Source organism: Platichthys flesus, chromosome 12 (genome assembly GCF_949316205.1).
Source record: "Platichthys flesus chromosome 12, fPlaFle2.1, whole genome shotgun sequence".
NCBI classification, from domain to species: Eukaryota; Metazoa; Chordata; class Actinopteri; order Pleuronectiformes; family Pleuronectidae; genus Platichthys; species Platichthys flesus.
Window position 1 is genome coordinate 5,013,276 of NC_084956.1, and position 18,698 is coordinate 5,031,973.

The 18,698-nt window shown below is 41.7% G+C and overlaps 1 protein-coding gene across 1 annotated transcript in view; it reads left to right on the forward strand.

Moving 5' to 3' along the window:
• srbd1 (S1 RNA binding domain 1) overlaps positions 1-18,698 on the forward strand; it is a 45,929-nt gene that overhangs the window by 2,467 nt on the left and 24,764 nt on the right. Inside the window, exons 5-14 of the mRNA XM_062400354.1 lie at positions 23-189; positions 597-714; positions 824-962; positions 1,261-1,357; positions 1,509-1,671; positions 7,094-7,197; positions 7,981-8,088; positions 8,364-8,521; positions 9,306-9,396; positions 9,508-9,615. Coding sequence (XP_062256338.1) covers positions 23-189; positions 597-714; positions 824-962; positions 1,261-1,357; positions 1,509-1,671; positions 7,094-7,197; positions 7,981-8,088; positions 8,364-8,521; positions 9,306-9,396; positions 9,508-9,615 — 1,253 coding nt within the window. The remainder of the gene's footprint in view (positions 1-22; positions 190-596; positions 715-823; positions 963-1,260; positions 1,358-1,508; positions 1,672-7,093; positions 7,198-7,980; positions 8,089-8,363; positions 8,522-9,305; positions 9,397-9,507; positions 9,616-18,698) is intronic.

Below are 18,698 nucleotides of genomic sequence, written 5' to 3' on the forward strand. Positions count from 1 at the left end.
GTCTGCCTGTCTTTACCCTCAGCTGGTGTCCGTCCTGACATGTGTGGAGAAGTGGGTGTGTGTAAATATCATTGGTCTGCTCCGTGAGGAGAACACGGTGCCGTTCATGGTGCGCTACCGCAAAGAGATGATAAACCATATGGATGCTGATGCTGTCCGGGACGTCCAGCTGGTATACGAGGAGTTATGGTAGGAACCCCTTTCAGTCAAACCAAAAGGAAAAGGCACTCAAACACATTTTTCTTCCACTCACTCCCTAGCACACTTTATTGAGTTTCATGTAGCAGCCATGAAATCTTTTCTCATATGAACAGAGCAGGAGGTGGGTCCTTTCCAGACTCTGGCCACTAGATGGTGCTGGTGTTCAAGCTTTAAATCCTGTGTGTGTGTGTGTGTGTGTGTGTGTGTGTGTGTGTGTGTGTGTGTGTGTGTGTGTGTGTGTGTGTGTGTGTGTGTGTGTGTGTGTGTGTGTGTGTGTGTGTGTGTGTGTGTGTGTGTGTGTGTGTGTGTGTGTGTGTGTGTGTGTGTGTGTGTGTGTGTGTGTTTGTTTCATTTAATCAAATTGTCTTTGTTTATGTGTGTGTGTTTTGCTTCAGTACCCTGGCTAAGAAGACCCAGTCTGTCATTCAGACCCTGAAGAAAGACGGAGTTTTGACAACCGAGTTGGAACAAAACTTGAGGAGCTGTCGATCGGCTGATGACCTGGATCATGTGGTTAGAATCACATTATTAATTCCAATATATTAATTTGAGATCTCATTTTATCATAACTTGTCTACACCTGAATGAATCTCTTACACCTTTCATGCTTCTGTCTTTGTAGTATTCTCCCTATAAAAAAGGAAGTAAGCTCACAAAGGCTCGCAAAGCCAAAGCCCTTGGCCTTGAGGAGGCTGCCTCTGCTCTGATGGAAACACCTCACACTCTGGATTTACAGACATGGGTAAAACCTGATACTCAAGGCAAGAGATGAGCACACACACTCAAAATGAGGAGTTTTACAGTTTTAAATTGACTCTGAAAGCATTATTTCCATCCAAGAGCTCTTTGGATTTGTTGACCTTTCCTTGTGTTTTTCAACTGGTTTAGATGTGAAGTCTTATACCCACATTCATGCACAAATAAATAATCATATTCAGTTATGAAATATTTTATTAACACCCTTTTTAAATTATATTTCTACTTGCATATTTATAGACCTCATTAAAAGTCACCTATAGTATTGTTTAGATTTACAGTATTTCTTTTTTTATGTGACAGGTCTGTCCTCGGTGGAAGAAGTGGCTACAGGTGTGGAGCATATCTTGGCTGATATGATCGCCAAAGACCCAGAGACACTCACCTATGTAAAAACATTGTGAGAACATCCACATGCACACAATGTTTCTATATTGTCGTTGTTTTGTACATTGAATCATTGCACTTTTCTCCCGTGTGTCTGGCTTTCTGGGAATCAAAATATTTCAACCTCAATTGATTCTCTCTGAACTTCTCTCTTGCTGTGGCAGGTGTGAGAACAGTTATGTTTCCATCCAGTCGTCTGTGTCCAAGTCCGCGCTGAAGGGAAAAGAGCAGGAGAAGACTGACCAAGGCCGACGAAAACCAGACATCAACAATTTCCAACTCTACGCTGACTTCACCAACAAAATCCAAAACATCCAGGCTCATCAGGTAGTCATCCGGTTGTTCATTAATTCATTTAACAGCGCTATTACCATAAGTTGGAGCATTAATGTGTCAAAAGAGCTTAATTTCACACTTGAAACACATCAGCACACCATATACAACTGACCTTATTTTTTTATGCTTGTCAGAAAATACAGAGAAAGATCCAAAATCAGTTTTTCAACACAAGGGTGCATTTAAGAATCAACTTACCTCAACCTGTAGCTTTTTACAGACTCGTCTGGCCAGTTTGTTGTGGACATCAATTTGCTGGTATTAATTAATTAATTAATTGAATAAATCTATATTGCTTCCAAGAAAAGCATTATATCATCTCTTTGTTGTGGTATCAAGTGTCATTTCTTAATTCAAGTATTGTATTGAAGTCTAAAATGTTGGTATCATGACAACTCTATATTATTTATTTATATATATATATATATATATATATATATATATATAAATATATATTTATACACATCTCATACATGAACACAGTTGAAAAAACCTTCATAGCCACATGTTTACTGTCTTATATTTAGGGAACTTAATTGAATTTGCACACCTGTTATCTAAAAGTAATAACAGATAATAATTCTTAATAGTGTAGTTTAACCTGTTTGCTCTTATAGTCCTGTATAGTGTAACAAACACACACACACACACACACACACACAAATGCACACCATCTGTTTGTGTTTGTGCCATTTCTGTCTCCTTCGTGTGTGCTGCTTCTGAATGCTAGTGTTGTCAGTCGCAGTTAGCCTTGTCTGTGCCTCCACATTTACCCCTCCTGTGCCCTGCTCTGCCTCCTCTGCTCCCCCCCGTCCCTCTAGTGACTGGTGGGTTACTCAGAGTTGGTCCCGGGCCTCATGTGTCACCATAACTTCCATCACCCGCTGCCTCTCTGCCACATCACACTCTCTGGCGACCGCACTCTGCCCTACAGTCATACAATCACATACACACACACGCGCACAAACACACTTGCTCACACACAAGCACACCCGGCAAGTCCCCTCGTTCTCTCCTCTTAACATATGTGACATGTCCCCTGCCGACATGCCATTGGATTAGGAAGCTTTGATTGACAGGCGCTCTCCTGTAGTGACAGCCACTGCTGCTGGGCCCACAGGCGGACGGAGGGGTGTGTAGAGGGAGTGGGGGTGGTGGAGGGAGGGAGAGAATGAACAGATGAGCGACGTTGAGGTGCGTCCGTCACTTATCTCTCTAGCTTTGCTCTGATCTGACTCTCCCCCCCTCTTTTTCCGATGAAGCCCTCCAATCCACTGCTCCCCCCCCCTCTTCCCCTCTCCGCTCCTAAGTATGCGGGGCCTTTAATTCGATGACTCGTCTTTGTCACGGAGGGTTAATCCACAGGCTGCTGTGACCCTGCTAGCTGTCGGATTCCGGCTAAAATGAACCTTTTCTAGCCGTCAAGTTGGCGGGAAGTGGGAGCAGGTGGGAGATGTGTTTTGACAGGAGGCATGTGTGTGTGTCTGAGCACACACTTGCCTGGTTGTTGAAGTAAAGGACGGGGTCTTGCTTGAATGAATGAATCAGTAAAGAGTGATGTGGTTCAGAAAACATACAAGTTCACCTGTAGATGGTTAAAACTGAGACGTACAAAGACAAACATTTATGTTTTTATAGAAGAAAGATTAAACATGAACATTAATGCACTTTAGGAAAAGAAATACATGCCTGTGCAACTAATACTGATTTAAAAAAATCATTTATTCATTGATTAATTACTTGGTCTGTAAAATGCTCAGGATGATATCATCTGATTTCTATATAATTTACAATTAAATAAGACAATAAGAAAAGCTAAAGATTTCTACAGTTCAGAATCTGGAATCTGAAACTGTATGTATCTTTTCTTAAAAAATAATTTTTCCACATCAAGTATTTTGATGCTCATGTCATTAATTACGTATTTTAATGGAATGTTTTAATCCCCCTGATGTTTGCCTTGTTATAGAATTATTTCTATTAGTTTTATAAAGTAATTTATATTAATTGTGTATAAAGCTCTGGTATTCAATGTGTCTCAAAGCATGAACCCTCTGACATATCTGGTTGGGGTGCATAGCTCTGATTTAATTCCGTCAGATTTGATTTGAAACTGTCTTGGAAGGCTACACATTTAGCTTATAGCTATTAGCAGCTGGTATGTGCTGGAGTATGCCAGAGTGGATTTGTTGAATGTGCAGTGAGCTACTTTTAATGCGATTTACGTTTTGATCAACAGCAGTTTAGTGCTCGGGTCTGGGGCTCCCCTGCAGTGGAGCTCGGGTAAATGGAACTGCTTCATCAATTAAACACTGATTTTTGATGGACAGGTGGGGAAAAAAGTTTATTTCCACACTGTCAACCTCTCATACTAATACTCGTTATAGTTGTGTGAGTGTGTATATCTGTTTGTGTGTGTTGCTTTAGAGGACCTCACAGGATATACGAGTACTTTCTAGTCTTAGGTGGTGCTTAACATCTATATATTTTTTCTATATTGTAAAATATAGTAAATTATCCGGAGATCAACAAACGGAACTTATTATGTTAACAGTGATATATTCTATTTTAAGAATCCTAACAAAACATGTGCAAGGTAACGGTTTTGAAAATGGTCTATATTTCACACCCTTCTGCCTTATTTTTTCAATATTAAATAAATTGAAAAACTTTGAATGAAGGCAAAATAACGTAAAGCTTTTCCGGGCTCCATGGTTTGTTTTTGGGGTGTAAAAGAGACAGAGGACATTGCATTAAAACACATTTTTCATAATCTGATCACAAGTGGACGACTGTAAATGGAGATGTGATTCCACCCAAAACTCATCGAGCTCGGATCACATTTGGGCGTAGTCTGGTGCCTATCACCCAACACACACATTAATGTTCTCTCCAAGAAGCCAGTGTGTTAATCCAAAATACAAGTTAACCAAGCTGAACCATGATTCCTTCTAATGGTACAATTTCAGTGTCTATGAAGAACATTGTATGGTCCGTGCAGTTCTTTTTATAATCCTCTTGCACCAGCAGAGCGAAGCCTCACCTTGTAGCATGGGGCTGCTTTGCTACAAGTAAGATTGCCTATCACTTTTTTGGCTCGGCTGACACACTGCTGTGGATCTTTGTGTCTGTCTGTGTGTGTTTGTTTATCCCTGATATGTTGAGTGGATAGATGTGTTGATGACAGTATTCCTCTAACGAAAGGGTGATCGAGACAAGGAGACAGATAGAGAGAGGGACGCTCGCTGGCCGGCTGCCCACCCTTCGGGGCTGGTGGGAGGACGAAGGGGGCATCCAGCAGACAGTCTGTCTGCTCTCGTCAGGGTTTGGCCAGCACTTGGCTACCTGTCACATGTGGCCCATCTAACACACAAACACACACTTCTCACTCTGTCTCACATCACCCTTCCTTTCAGATCACTCTCTGTGTCCCGCCATTGACCTAATGCAGGCGGAAACTGAGAGATGTGCTCATAGACACTGTTATTTATCATTAGCGAGGACAGTGGCCCTGCGACCAGGGAAAACAGAGCTAAGACTCATCTGTTGGTATGTGGCAGCAAGTTTAAGGAATCAACATTTTTGGTTGTTGAATTTCAGGATGCACAGCAAAAGTTTATGGTGGAGGTTATTAAAGGTGCATTGACCTTCAGCATTGCTCATTTATGTTTTCGTAAAAAAAACAAATCCTTGAATACCTGAATCTTCATTAATACTTGTTAAGAACGGACAATTGATAGTTTAAGTGTGTGTGTGTGTTGAGGCACTTGACTTTTGAAGTATTTGGACCAACAACAGCCCTTTTTTGGCTACAAGACTTTTTGCTACAGGTGCTCCTCTTTCTTTATATTTTGCATTCACCCAACGCTGCTTCATAAATGAACGACAGTCGTGTTAAGACCGTTTGTCATTCGGCGTTTCGCGAAATGATCGAATATCAAATCCTGAAAAAAAAGATTCTGCAAAGCTGTGTTTTTATTTTACCACTTTAATGTCACTCGTGGCTTTTCCCCGAGAGTCCCGAGCAGACAGAGGTGTTGTCCCTCATTCCTTGGACAGCATGTTAAACTTCAGTGCTTTGATGAAGATTGTTTTAGAAATGACATCACAGTCACGGCGGTGGCCCCGGGCGGGAACATGCCAACAGAGGAGACATTTTACTTTCATCATAAGTCAAGAAGCTCGCTGCATTAATTCTCGCGTCTGCCACGCCATTAGCTGTGTTTTTTTATTTCCGTGAGTGTGAGTTGCAAACGGGCGCGGCGCATCCGAGGGTGCAGCTGAGTGGTAATGGTTGTGGCACCGTGTGTGTCTGTGTGTGTGTGTGTGTGATTTGGGTTAGGCGGGGGTAGGCCTTGCGGTCTCAGCGCTGATGGTGGCGTAGTGGTGGCATTTGTCAGCTCGCTTCTTCCGCTTGGGCTCCAGATTGACGTCTTGTTTCTTGCTCCTGTTCTGTGGCGGGCTAAAGGTTCCCCACTGAAAAGGTCAGACACTTACTACTGTTTGCTTAACAGCATGTAACAGTTCCTCTGAGGGGGGACCCGCACATAACAGGCCTGGCCACGGGACACACTGCCAGGCTCATCACTTTTACACGTGTGTGGAGAGTTTTGTTTTTGTGTGTTTGTGAGGTTTTGGAGCACATGTTTTTTTTTTATATATATATATATATATATATATCCAAAAAAAACTTCATATGTGCAGATAAGAGCCCGGCTGATAGGAATGGTTTAGAGCCGATACTGATAAAAATATTGGACTAAGATATTTCTAAGATGTCCTTTTCAAAATTAACTTTATTAATAATTACTTTTAATATATCTTGAATCAAGAAATTAAATGTTTTTATATAAATATAAATACACACATTTCTGCATTGCTTATTCTGTGAAATATATGTTTTCATATTTTCACATCCAACAGCACACGTAAGCATCACTGTCGATATGACTGAAGGAATTATATCTGTGATTTTTTTCTGCCAACCAGTATTTTAGTAAGGCTCTAGTATAAAATGGTTTTTATTCTTGTTTTTGGTGCTCCTGAATGGAAACAACTAAATATTCTGAACATGACAATAATTGCACGTATATTTATGTTTTCTGTTTGAAGAGATATGTTGTTTAAATTAACCTGAAGTCTGAACAAAACAATATTTCTCAATTGTTCAATTGAAATGATCAAACTAGAAATTCAATCCTAGATTTAAAGAATAAATAAATCAGAGAATTCACTTGTAGCACCCAAAATGACTGCTGTATGGATTAAGAAATGTTTACAACAAATGTTCATACTTTAAATGTGTTACTTGTGGCGTCTTTCTTTGCTCACTGCTTTAATAATTTATTTTATTGCATTAACCACGGGAAATCTGGGTGTGTGTGCTTTCATTCATTTGTGTGTACGCATACAGACCCTGGCAATTAACCGAGGGGAGAGTCTGAAGATTCTGACAGTGAAGGTGAACATTTCCGACAGAGTGAAGATTGACTTCACTAGGTGGTGCATCAACAACAGGTCAGGAAAAAGATAACACACACACACACACACACACACACACACACACACACACACACACACACACACACACACACACACACACACACACACAAAAACACAGATTTATATGTCTAGGGCATAGATAACCTGGTTCATGGTTATATTATTATAATGTAGTCATTCATTTATGAGTGCTTCATAAAATACATACAAACTTATGAAGAGATCATTGATTTTGGTCCATGCCAAGTCCAAGTGGTTGAGGTTGACAATAAGTACAATGACACAACTGCAGATTCTTGAAGATGAATATATTCATAAATGAGTAGATATTTGTTATTAAAGGATTCAAAAGGTGAATTAGCACTTGATTGGTTCTGAAATATTGAATATTAAATAGCTTTTCCACCGTGACAAATATGAAGGCTCCTCACTTCAATACGATCCATTCATTGGTCAAGGTTTGGTCCCTTTTTTTTTTCCCTTGAAAGATATTTGATTTGAATGAAAAAAGAAAGCAGAAACTCAAAGAATGTGTAATGGTTTGTGTTATTTTTTTTTTGTCTGACTTGAATTGCTCCACAATCTCTATTGCCGCACCATTTATTTTAAATTTAATTTAGAGAGACATTTTCAATAGCACATTATATATTTATAGTTTGTAAAACACAAAATGAAAAACTGTTTGCTAGTGAATTAGAACTTTCCTGACATTTGACATCTGTCAACTTCACATCATGTCTCCTTTCACAGATTGTATAGACAAAAATAATCAACTTTTTCTCCGCTACTTTAATGCAGGTGGAGGCCGAAGACATTTGCGAGACAAGAGCTTAATGCAATCATCAAGAATGCAGTGGAGGACTCTTATAAAAGACTCATTCTGCCTTTCCTCACCCGGAGTTACAGGTACTCTACGAGTGCTTGTGTGTTTTGCTTTCAGGGCTTTTCTTCATTAAATAACCACTTATTCATTAGCACTGTGGCCCTATTAGACCTCTTCCCCCCTCATCTCTCACCTCTTCCCTTTCTTCTCCGTAAATTAATTTCCACTTTCATTCTTTGTTTCTTTTCACCCTCACCATACACCTACCATCTCCACCTTCCTTTTGTTGATGTGCACTACTCTCCCCGTCTTTCTATGTCCCAACCTTTTTATCTTCTCTTTCATTCCCTCTCTTCAGGACTAAGCTGACAGTTGCAGCAGAGAAGGAATCAATCGCTATGTTTGTGCGGAACCTCCGCCAGCGGCTACTGGTTTCTCCAATCAGGGGTTGTACCGTCTTGGGGGTGGACCCTGGCTTTAGACATGGCTGTAAGCTGGCTATTCTCTCCCCCACTAGTAAGTCAACTCAGAGTGTACTGGTCTTTATGGTTAGTAATCACTGGGGTCGATAGGTGAGTATGTAGGTAGGATGGCAGGTAGAGAGATTCCCTCAGAGCATAACAAGAGGATTTTTTTATCAATGCATAACACAGAAAAGGAAAAAAACAGAATTCACTAATAGAAAAGAAAAATGTCGTTATTTTACATATGTTAATAAGTAATAGAGAATTGTTTATTCCAACTGAGGTGTGTGTATGTGCAATCTCAGAAAATAGATACCACTTGGCATGACCTAGGTGGGTGGATTATGTGTGTGCACGTATGTGTGTGTGTTTTTTTTTTGTATGTCCACTGTAGGTCTCAGCATGTCTCTCAGTGGGTGTGGCCTCACGCTGTGCAGGGGTAGATCCCACCCTCTGGGTGACTGATTGTGTGGCCACAAGTCACGCTGACACACTTACAGCAGACAGACACCAGCATATTACTGTAGATACATCACGTGCTATGGTCGCATGTTTGGGTCCGAGAGCACATGACTTCCTGTCAGAGCTTTCCCTTCAGCTCTATACTTGTGCTCTGAGGAAGCACAGAACTGGCAGGGATTGGACTTCCTGTGGAGGATCAGGCAGTGCAGATGTGGAGATCATAAATCATTGAGTTCATTTGCAGCATTTCTGCCTCATATGACATCTGACAGTGGAAAGACATTAGCTGACAGTATGGAGTTAACTCTATTGAGCCCCCTCTCGTCACGATAATACTTTGCCAGCAACCTCTTTTGTCTTCGTCTCTCCATCAGGTCAGATCCTATATACTGATGTTGCATACCTGCATAATGCAAACCAGCAAAAAGAAGCTGAAAAACTGCGCCACCTCATGACCAAATACAGGTATTAGTGTTTAATATAAGTGTCCCATGAAACTTACAGATGTTTGAACTACTGTGGCGGCTGCTTTCTTAACCCTCATTGAGTTTTTCCTCTTCCTCTTGTCCATACCAGTTGTACAAAGGTTGTCATAGGAAACGGGACAGCGTGCCGTGAGACCGAGGCCTTCTTTGCTGACCTCATCTCCAGGCGCTACTTTCACCCCCTGGACGTGTCCTACTGGTAAGCTCGTTCACCTGAATGGAGAAAGATGCTGTAGAAAATGGATTAATGAAACCCTACTTCTACCCTATTGCATATTGTGATGTCCATGTGTAATTAATTAGTAATCCATAGTATATCATGTTTATTTAGTAAAATTAACTACATTTCATAGTTTTCATTGTTCACAAACCTTCTAATTCACATGAAGACCTTCACATTCTTAAATGTTTTAAAGCCACAGCTCAATGCGCCTCAATCGCCCCAACAGGGGCGACTCTGGGAAGAAGAGGGATGTCAGTCAGATCAGGAATGATGGGGAGAAATTATATTATGGTGTTGATATATAAAAGAAAATGCAGAAAGTTAAGGGTGTGGAAAGGAATGAGAGGGGGAGGACTGTGAAAGGGCAAAGAACCGAGTCGGAAAACGTGTGGGAGCGAGACAGCGGGACACAGATGGTGAGGAAGACAAATTGGAATGTGTCCCTCAAGCGAATATTGCCTATGAAAGCCATCTGGACTTCGTTTCACTTTGGTCCGATTGAAGGTTGGCGGTGCACGTTGTGTCTGCGAACAGGCCGGGTCTACACCTCAGAATACAACGGCACAGAACCTCGATCCAAGCATAATAACCACTGGCTTCTCGTTGCTCCGTCTCTTTCTCCCACTGCAGAGTTCCATGTGTGTTTGTTGACTTGAGGTTTGCACTGGGACCACAGCCTAGAATGATTCTGAGCTTTTGCTTGAATGTGTGTGTATTTAAGCGATTTCTCAGTATTTCTGAGTTCATGCTCACATGCACACTCCAGAGGTCATACCTCGGCTTTAATAGCCCATGCTTTTTCTCTAAAGTTCCATTTTCTGTCTATTTGCTAAAGCTGAAACCGTCAAAGTGATGGGTTTATTAAGTTAACTTCCACTTAATTATTTTTGCGAAAGACATTTTTCTCCCGGGAGCAGACTGGAGCACCTTCAAAGCAGCGTCATTTCACATCTTGATATAATGTCTCTCTTGTTGAGTCTTTTGGTGTTCATGCGTCTCACAACACGTAAGAATGTTGGGGCTTCTGGTTTGATGTGGTGCTCGCTGAATGTCTTCTGCCACCTGATATGATTAGCTTTATATTTTTTCTGCTTGAAACACATGTATGAACGTTCTGCTGACGCTTTAGCAAGGTTTTTAGAATAAAAGCTTTCGCCTGAACTATTGAAGAGCAGAGGAATGTTATTTTGAGATTAGCCACAGAAATATGGTTGTTGTGAACCCGATGGAGTTGCCCTAGAGTTGTCTGGTCCTATGCTTCACTTTGGTTTTCTTCAGACTGGACTGTGCCTGGTGAAATCTCAGAACCACGGATGATAGAGCTAAAACTTAGTTTGTCTCGAGTTATATGCTTTTCTTTTACTAGACCTCCCTCTCCATCTTGATTCTGGCTGAACTCATCTCTTCGCTGTCCTCTCCCTCTCCCTCCTCACTTTATTGCTACTATCGTCATGCGAGCAATTCAATGTGCTTTGGAAATGACTAGGAAATCCACATAATGCTTGTCTACTCCCACTCTTCCCTCCTGAGATGTGGTCCCCCACATTTTGTATGTCTTTGAAATATAAGACTCTGGGGTATGGACCCACTTTACACTGAAGTGTTACACACAGTATGAGCTACATGTGATACCTGGGTGGAGTTAGCACAAAGTGTTCGCTTATTAGTAATGTGTTTATTTTCTTTAATCGGGACTCCTTCAAGGTATCTGGATGAACGTTGACCTTGGCCTCTGATATGCCAATTTTGACCAAAATTTCCCTTGATGTATGAGGAAGGGAGGTCAGCGGAAGACAACTGGCCTCACAGAGTGATGGTTGTTAGTAACTGTGAGGGTCTCTCTCCCCCGCTGACTGACCCACAGCTGACCCTGACCTGCCATTAGGGAAACCTCATTACCACAGCAACTAGGGTGATGGCTATGACAGAGAATAGCCAAGTTGCATCAGGAACAGCACGGGGCCTCGGTGCATGCTGTGACTGTCCCCAATATAATTAATTGACCCAGATTTCCAGGACACTTTGTGACGTTGTGTACGTTCTATACGTTTGTTCGTTGACCTTATACCCAAGTTGCTTCAAACTGTTTGTGATCGACAGGTATAGGAAGTCTTTCAGGCGTCCCATTCGTCGACTGCTAGCTGACCCAGCAGAACAGACAGCAACCACAGGCAACACTAGAGCCTGAGTGATATACTGCCTGGGGATTAAAAAGTGGCCAATTTGTCATGAAGTTTATGAATGAACTTAAAAAAAAAAGATAAACCTTTGATAATGAGACCCTAGGAATCATTGTCAACTTTTTAGCTCCATAATATTAGCATTGGCCTCCAAACATCAATAAATGCTCTATTGTGAAGCCCACACCGTCTTTTACAAAATCATGGCTCCACCTTTACCATCTGTACTTCTTTGGCTTCCAGTGACTTATTTTCTTTCTATTCGTTCTTTGTCATCCTCAGCCACTAAAAGCAGCTGTGCACATTTTGGCTCAAAAGCAAAAATCCAGAAAATGTTGTGTCAAAATGAGAGAGAGCGAGAGAGAGAGAGTGAGGGATTGTGTTTCATTATCATTGTTGTATTTGACCAAACGGAAGAGCAGGCTTGATTGTTAGGATTCTTTAACCTCATTACCTTGTGGGGAACAGCCAGTAGAATTTGATATTGCCAATGTTGAAAGAGGGTTTTTTATTTTTTTCATATATCATTTTAGCAGAAGTGCTGTTAGAGGTTTTATATGCCTGTGGTTTTTTTTTTTATGAATCTGTGTGTGTACCGATACCAGCACATGTGTCTGTAGAGGCAATTAAACCTCTCCTCTCTGCTGCAGCTTGACAGTGCATTAGTTCATTTAAGACCTCAGCCTCATTTGCACCGTCTGCTTCCTGTCTCCCTATGTGAGCCTTCATTGTGTCACCACCCCCACCCTACTCCAACCTTTCTTCTCTACCCGCCTGTCTCTCTCTCTCCGTCCTTCTGCCTCAGTGCTCAGCTGGAATGACAGCCAGAAATGGCAGCCTGCGGGACATCCTTGTGTGTGTGTGTGTGTGTGTGTGTGTTTGTGTGTATATGTATTTTTTCAGTGCCTTAGTCCTGTTTGAGTAAACTCATCGTACTCACTAAGTCACTTCTTCCATAATTTGTAAGGTGTGTTTTTGAAAGACATCAAAACAAGGGCACATCTATGTAGTAGTGTCCTGCAGATGGAGGCAGGTGTGAATCTGTATAACATGCTGCTCAGTTATAAGTTGCTGTAACTGGCTTTTTGTTGGTTTTATTCTTGTAAAACAGATTATCTATTTACAGAACTAGTGAGTCATATTTTGTTCTGTTTAGGTTTTGATAGATGATGAGAATACTTGTCTTGGAGGCTAATATTTTTCATAACATCACAACTCGATGCTCCTTAATACATTTTCCTGTTACATTTTTAATTTTGTGCAATATTAAGCATAATTAGTAAACTTAAATGTTTTTGCTCATTCATTGTATTACCTTTCTTAAAAATTGTTATGCTAACGACATAAATCAATTCTACATATTGCATCAAATTTTGGAAGTCGCTCAGAAAAGAATACTATAATAGAAACCAATGCAATGAAATCCATTTACATGGCCAAAATGTAGTTTACTGCACATAGAGCACAATATTACTTATCATTAGATTTCTGAGTCTAACGAGTGTAGCCTCACCATTATGTGCGTCTCCTTTTCAACTGCATCTCAGGAAACATTGTACTTAACCTTTATTTTTGAAGCAAGGAAGAAAATCCCAAGATATAAATTTTGTGTTAGATTTATAGCAAAGTAACAGTTACATGATTAAGCCTGAACATCGCCTTTATCACTGACCTGCATCCTGCAGGACATTTTACAGCATGAGGTTTTATGTAGCTGACAAGGTTTGTCTGCGCCTGTGGTGCCCCCCCACTGAATGCACAGCAGGTTATCTGCACTGCAGCTGCGTCCCAATAATATAAGGACCTGCTGCTGGACGTCACTTTCTGACATATTGGTTTAAAATAACACACAAAAAAACTTGATGTCTCTGAATTAAGTGAATGATTTCCTCGTGTGTAGGTGGTTTAAACCCGTGTGTATGCACTGTATATAGTTGTGTGTGAGGTAGGTGTGGAAATATGTGACTGTTTCATGGCCTGGTTATTGTCATTAACACCTGCTCATGGCTAGAGCTCCGAACTCCGTGTGTGTGTGTTTTTTGTGGCACTTGACAGATCAGTGCAGCGTGACCTTGTCTGTCAATGCACTGACTGGTAGCATGTGGGTTTTGTCAAAGCCCATAAGAGTGCTTGGTACTGGCCAGACAGGTGTGGGTGTGTTTGTGTTTCAGTCGTGTGGGTGTGTGTGTGTGTGTGTGTGTTGCAGTGGTGTGTTTTGGTAACGTGCAGTGGTCTGTAATGGCAGACAGATTTTGTAAATGGAGGTGATTGGCAGTGATCACACCCACACACACACACACACACACATACACCCCCCCTGCTGCCACATTACTTCAGCAGCTGATTTATCACTGGTATTTAACAGACAAAACCACCAAAAAAAGGTCAGTGATTGACGGCAGGGAATGTTACTCTCATCATGTTTTAATTTTCACTTTGATTCATTTTTTTTTTGCATGTGGCTGCTTCAGGCTGTTAAACTAGACTTAAACTATTTGCTTTCACCGTCCTTTGATTTAACTGTAATTTATGTGAATATTAATGCATGTGTTTGGTCTGTGTACATGAAGAGTGACAAGTTGACAGCGGTTGGCTGATGTTAATGAAAACAGAGGGCAAGAATATGTGGGGTAAGGTTAGGGAGATCTTTGGGCAATGGTGATGATACATATACACACACACACACACACACACACACAGTGACCACAGCTAGAGGCGTACAAAAACGACATCCAATTTCTTGACCACTTGCGCCGTCGGTCCTCAAGGCAACGAGATGACCGACCCCGTTACTGTTTCTCATAAACACACTAACACAACCCTGAGGGCGCTTCAAGTCACCAGCCTTCAATTCATTATTTGATGAATTACAATAGAGATACAGGTAATTCAGTGAGGTGGGAATTGGCTATACAATTGTTATGCTTTATAATTACCTCTAGATAGATAGATAGATGGATCCTTTATTAATCCCGTGGGAAATTCTAAGGAATACACAGTCCGTTTGTGTGTTTCTTTCGCAAGATTCTACCTTTTTTTTTTTTTTAATTTTCACAGATTTCTTAGAGAATAATTTATGGATATTGATGTGAACAAAATCAGGTATGTTAAGACAACTGATTTCCATAAGTGTGTGACATTTTGGTGCCACTTGATTTGATCTAAGGACTCTACATGTCGATAGTTAAAGATGCAGGGAGTTCACTTTGTTAAGACGTGTTCCCTCCGTGCAGGTCTGTCATTGCCTGATGTTGAAGTGACAAAAGTAGTTGGCCGTCTCTCTTTCCAGTGGTAGTCATCATTCTCTCCTTGACTGGTTCATACTTGAAGCTGTCCCAGGGCAGCCTAAGCCGTTGCAGCAGGAAACATACTCAAATAGCCACCAGTGTACATCTGCACTGACACACAGACAATCTCACAAGAAGTCCTTGACCATCTCGCCCCCTAGCCCTCTCCTGTTAGGATGAGATCATTATTACTGGCTAGCTGATGGACCTGGAGGACAGTGGTGTAGACTGTATTCATGGCTGTGCGTGGTCGCGGGTGTGTATGTGTATCCCCTGTCATGTCCTGTGACCGGGCATGCTCCCAGGGCCAGGCCGAGTGAGTGATGAACATACAGTGGCAGGACCAGCGATGACTGAGTGAGATCCAGGCACTCACCGAAGGTTTGAAGGTTGGAGAGGAGGAGGTGCAGAGGGACAGATGCATTTGAAGGCATGCGAGAAGGCCTTGGCATGTGTCTGCCTTCTTTTCAAAAGTATTAATGGGTACATTAGAAGGAGGTTGTGGTGTATTTGACTTAATGCGGGATGCATAGAGGAAGGCTGAAACCTATTTCAAAATCCTTTTTTATTATAACAAAGCAATGAGTAAAAAGTTAACCCTGGAATTGGAAGAGGAGATGCAAAAAAGAATGATGGATGAATGTCTGTAGTCATCTCAAAGATCAGAATTAACTTTTTGTGATTTAAAAAAAAAAAAGAAGTATCATACCACAACTTCACCATGTTTTCTTATAAAAAGTATATTCGTGTTTGTTTGTGTAGCTCCTCGTGGGAGGGCAGTGTCGGGCTGGGGACCTTTGGCATTCGCAGGTGGTGTACAGTGAATATCTGCCAGCCTTGTCCATATCACCCACGCCTGCCTCTCCCCTCCCACCATGCCTCAGTGGTGGTCAGCCTCGGACTGTCCCTTCTTCTTCTTCTTCCCCTCTTTCGACTCAGCCACTATGCCGTCCTCCCCAAGGCCTCCACTGTTCCCAGCGATGGTCCTGCGTGTGACAAACATGTGTGATGAGGCTGTGTGACATGCCATGTGTGTATTTGGGATTTTGGGTTTATGTGAGTGTGTGTACGCATTTGTGCTTGACACAAGCCTTCCCTGCTACCAGATTGACATGAATGTCTGTGAGGCTTTGCTCTTTTCAGACGTGCCTCACACTGGCAGTTGGAGTTTATGTGTGTGTGAGTGTGTGTCTGCGTGATTGTGTGTGTTTGTGTGCGTGCCTGCCTGCCTGCCTGCCTGCCTTCTAGCGCCTTGCTAGAGACTGACGGCCCCTGACACCTGCCATTTGGACGCTTTTCTCTGTGAAAAATGTCATCGTCTTCAGACCCGACGTGTATGTGTGTATGTGTGTGAGTGTGTGTGTGTGTGTCTTTGATAGAAAGAGAGAGAGAGGGTGCGTCCCTCAATTTGTTTCCCTGAGGTCAAGCTTTGCAGCTGACTGAACAATGGAGCCAAGCTGTTTGAGCAGCCGGGACAGAGGAACTTTTGTGTATGTGTGTGTGTGTTATTAAAAATGTATTTTGGGCTAGTAATGGGTGACATCACAGCTCATTCTAAGGCCATGAAATGAAGCAATCTAGGTAAATCCAGTCTGAGTTATGGTCACAGAAAACGACAAATAGAGACATTACACTATCAAGGTGAATCATGTGTGTTTATACACGATTCATAACTTGAAACACATCTCGATGGCGAGTTGTCTTTCTCCGTGACTTCATGGTACTGCAGTCTACCTGTGGATAGTATTTTTCATATAATGCCTCAGCTAACAACCTGGCAATGCTGCATAGAAAATTGCAGCTCAGTTAAGTAGATAATTTTATTTGACACAAAAGAAAGCATTCCAACTGTGGTATTGTAATTTCAGGTAGGCTTTATATTGTATATTATACATGTATATCGCATAACTTTAATATTTATAGAGCAGTCCAATACTGTATATAGTTTTTATATTTTTATCTTATCTTCTGTTTCTTTTTCTTAGTTTTATTTCTCACGACATCCCCTTGGCAGCTACTCGTTAGTGCTGCTGTGTCAAATCAGAATTTTCTCTACGAGGATCAATAACATCTAATCTTATCTTGGGTATCAGGGATTTTATGAGATCATTTTACAGAAGGATAAAAATGTTTTATATGGTAGATGTACAAATGACAGCTTTTTCTTTGTTAAAATAAATTTGCCCGCAATATGTTACTTTCACCTCATATGTGAATATCATGAACTTTGCTCAGAATCTCCTCCAGAAGCTGTACGTTCCTGGTTTCTGATGTCAGGTGGTAGTGATGATGATGATGCTATTTCCTGTACCTCAGTAGTGTCATGCACGGCTTCCTCCATTGTATCAAACTCTGCAGTGAACCTATGTGGCCGGTTGGTCGTTATTTGTTACGTCTGTTGTTTCATCGTAGACCTGAAAGGAAACTGGAAAAGCTAGAGAAATCTTGTGGTATCCTTCAGTTTTTTGTTTTTTTTTCAAATACAAGAAGTCAGCTCTGCGCTGGTTCTTCGAGACAAACTGACACTTTGGAGCAAACTTTACTTTGTCTGGTTCTCGTAACTCCGAAGAGGAGAAACACATTCTCCTTCTGGACGAGGTCTCAGCTCCCTGGGTAATAATTCGAGGACCACAAAATTTGCCTGCGTAACATTGTCTGTCAGAATGTGGTCTTGTGAAAAGCTCCCTGTTGGACACACCGAGCTCTGCCAGAGAGCAGGGACTTTGTCCAAGTACCTCTGTCCTTGCAACTGGTCCAGTTCATCAGCATGTTTCCAGATGTAGTGCTGCTTGAGATTGGCCTTCTTTCATCATTGCTACCACATCCCTGCAGACGCCACACACTTTCCCTTATTTGCACTGGAATCAACCTGAATTTTTCAATTTTACAGTCAGACTAATTTCATGGTGGTGCTTTTTAATTCCAAATGGCAAGATTTCTTTTTCACTTTCAAGATCTTTCTCGGGCCACATAATAACACACTGTGAAACCAAACATCGCTCTCTTGCATGCTGCTGTGTCACAGCATTGTTCCGTACCAATGTGAACTTCTATGAAAAGGTCACACTGATGCCGTTCTGAACTTAGGCCTTGCAGTTTTAGTCAGTTTTTACATCTTAGCTTTTGCCTTAATTTTCTTCATGGCCCTCATCTATTCCCCCCCACCCCCCTCATCTCCACTTTTTGTCCTCTGTATCAGATTAGTTGGTGATATTATTGCCCCTCTTCTTTTCTGACTGATCTGATGAGCTGCTTTAATTTAGATGAGAGACGTGTTTGCCAGAAGGCTATAATGAGGTATCAAAGTGTGTATCCATCTCTTCCAATGTTACGTTTCTTGAGGGGCAGCGGGGGGGCCCGTCATGATGTGTGTGTTTGTGTGTCAGGCCCAAGGGTGTGTCTCAGAGACGACCAGCAGGGGAACTGGTAGCCAGTTTGTGACTTTGCCCCAGGATGGGACAGGGCCACAGGCAGGCCGGTGGGTTTTTGTGTGTGTTTATACATCAAATTACTAAAGACAAAAGAGTGTGTGAATATATGATGATCTTTCAGGACCATCATGTCATAGGTTTACATCAAGAGCCGACCACTG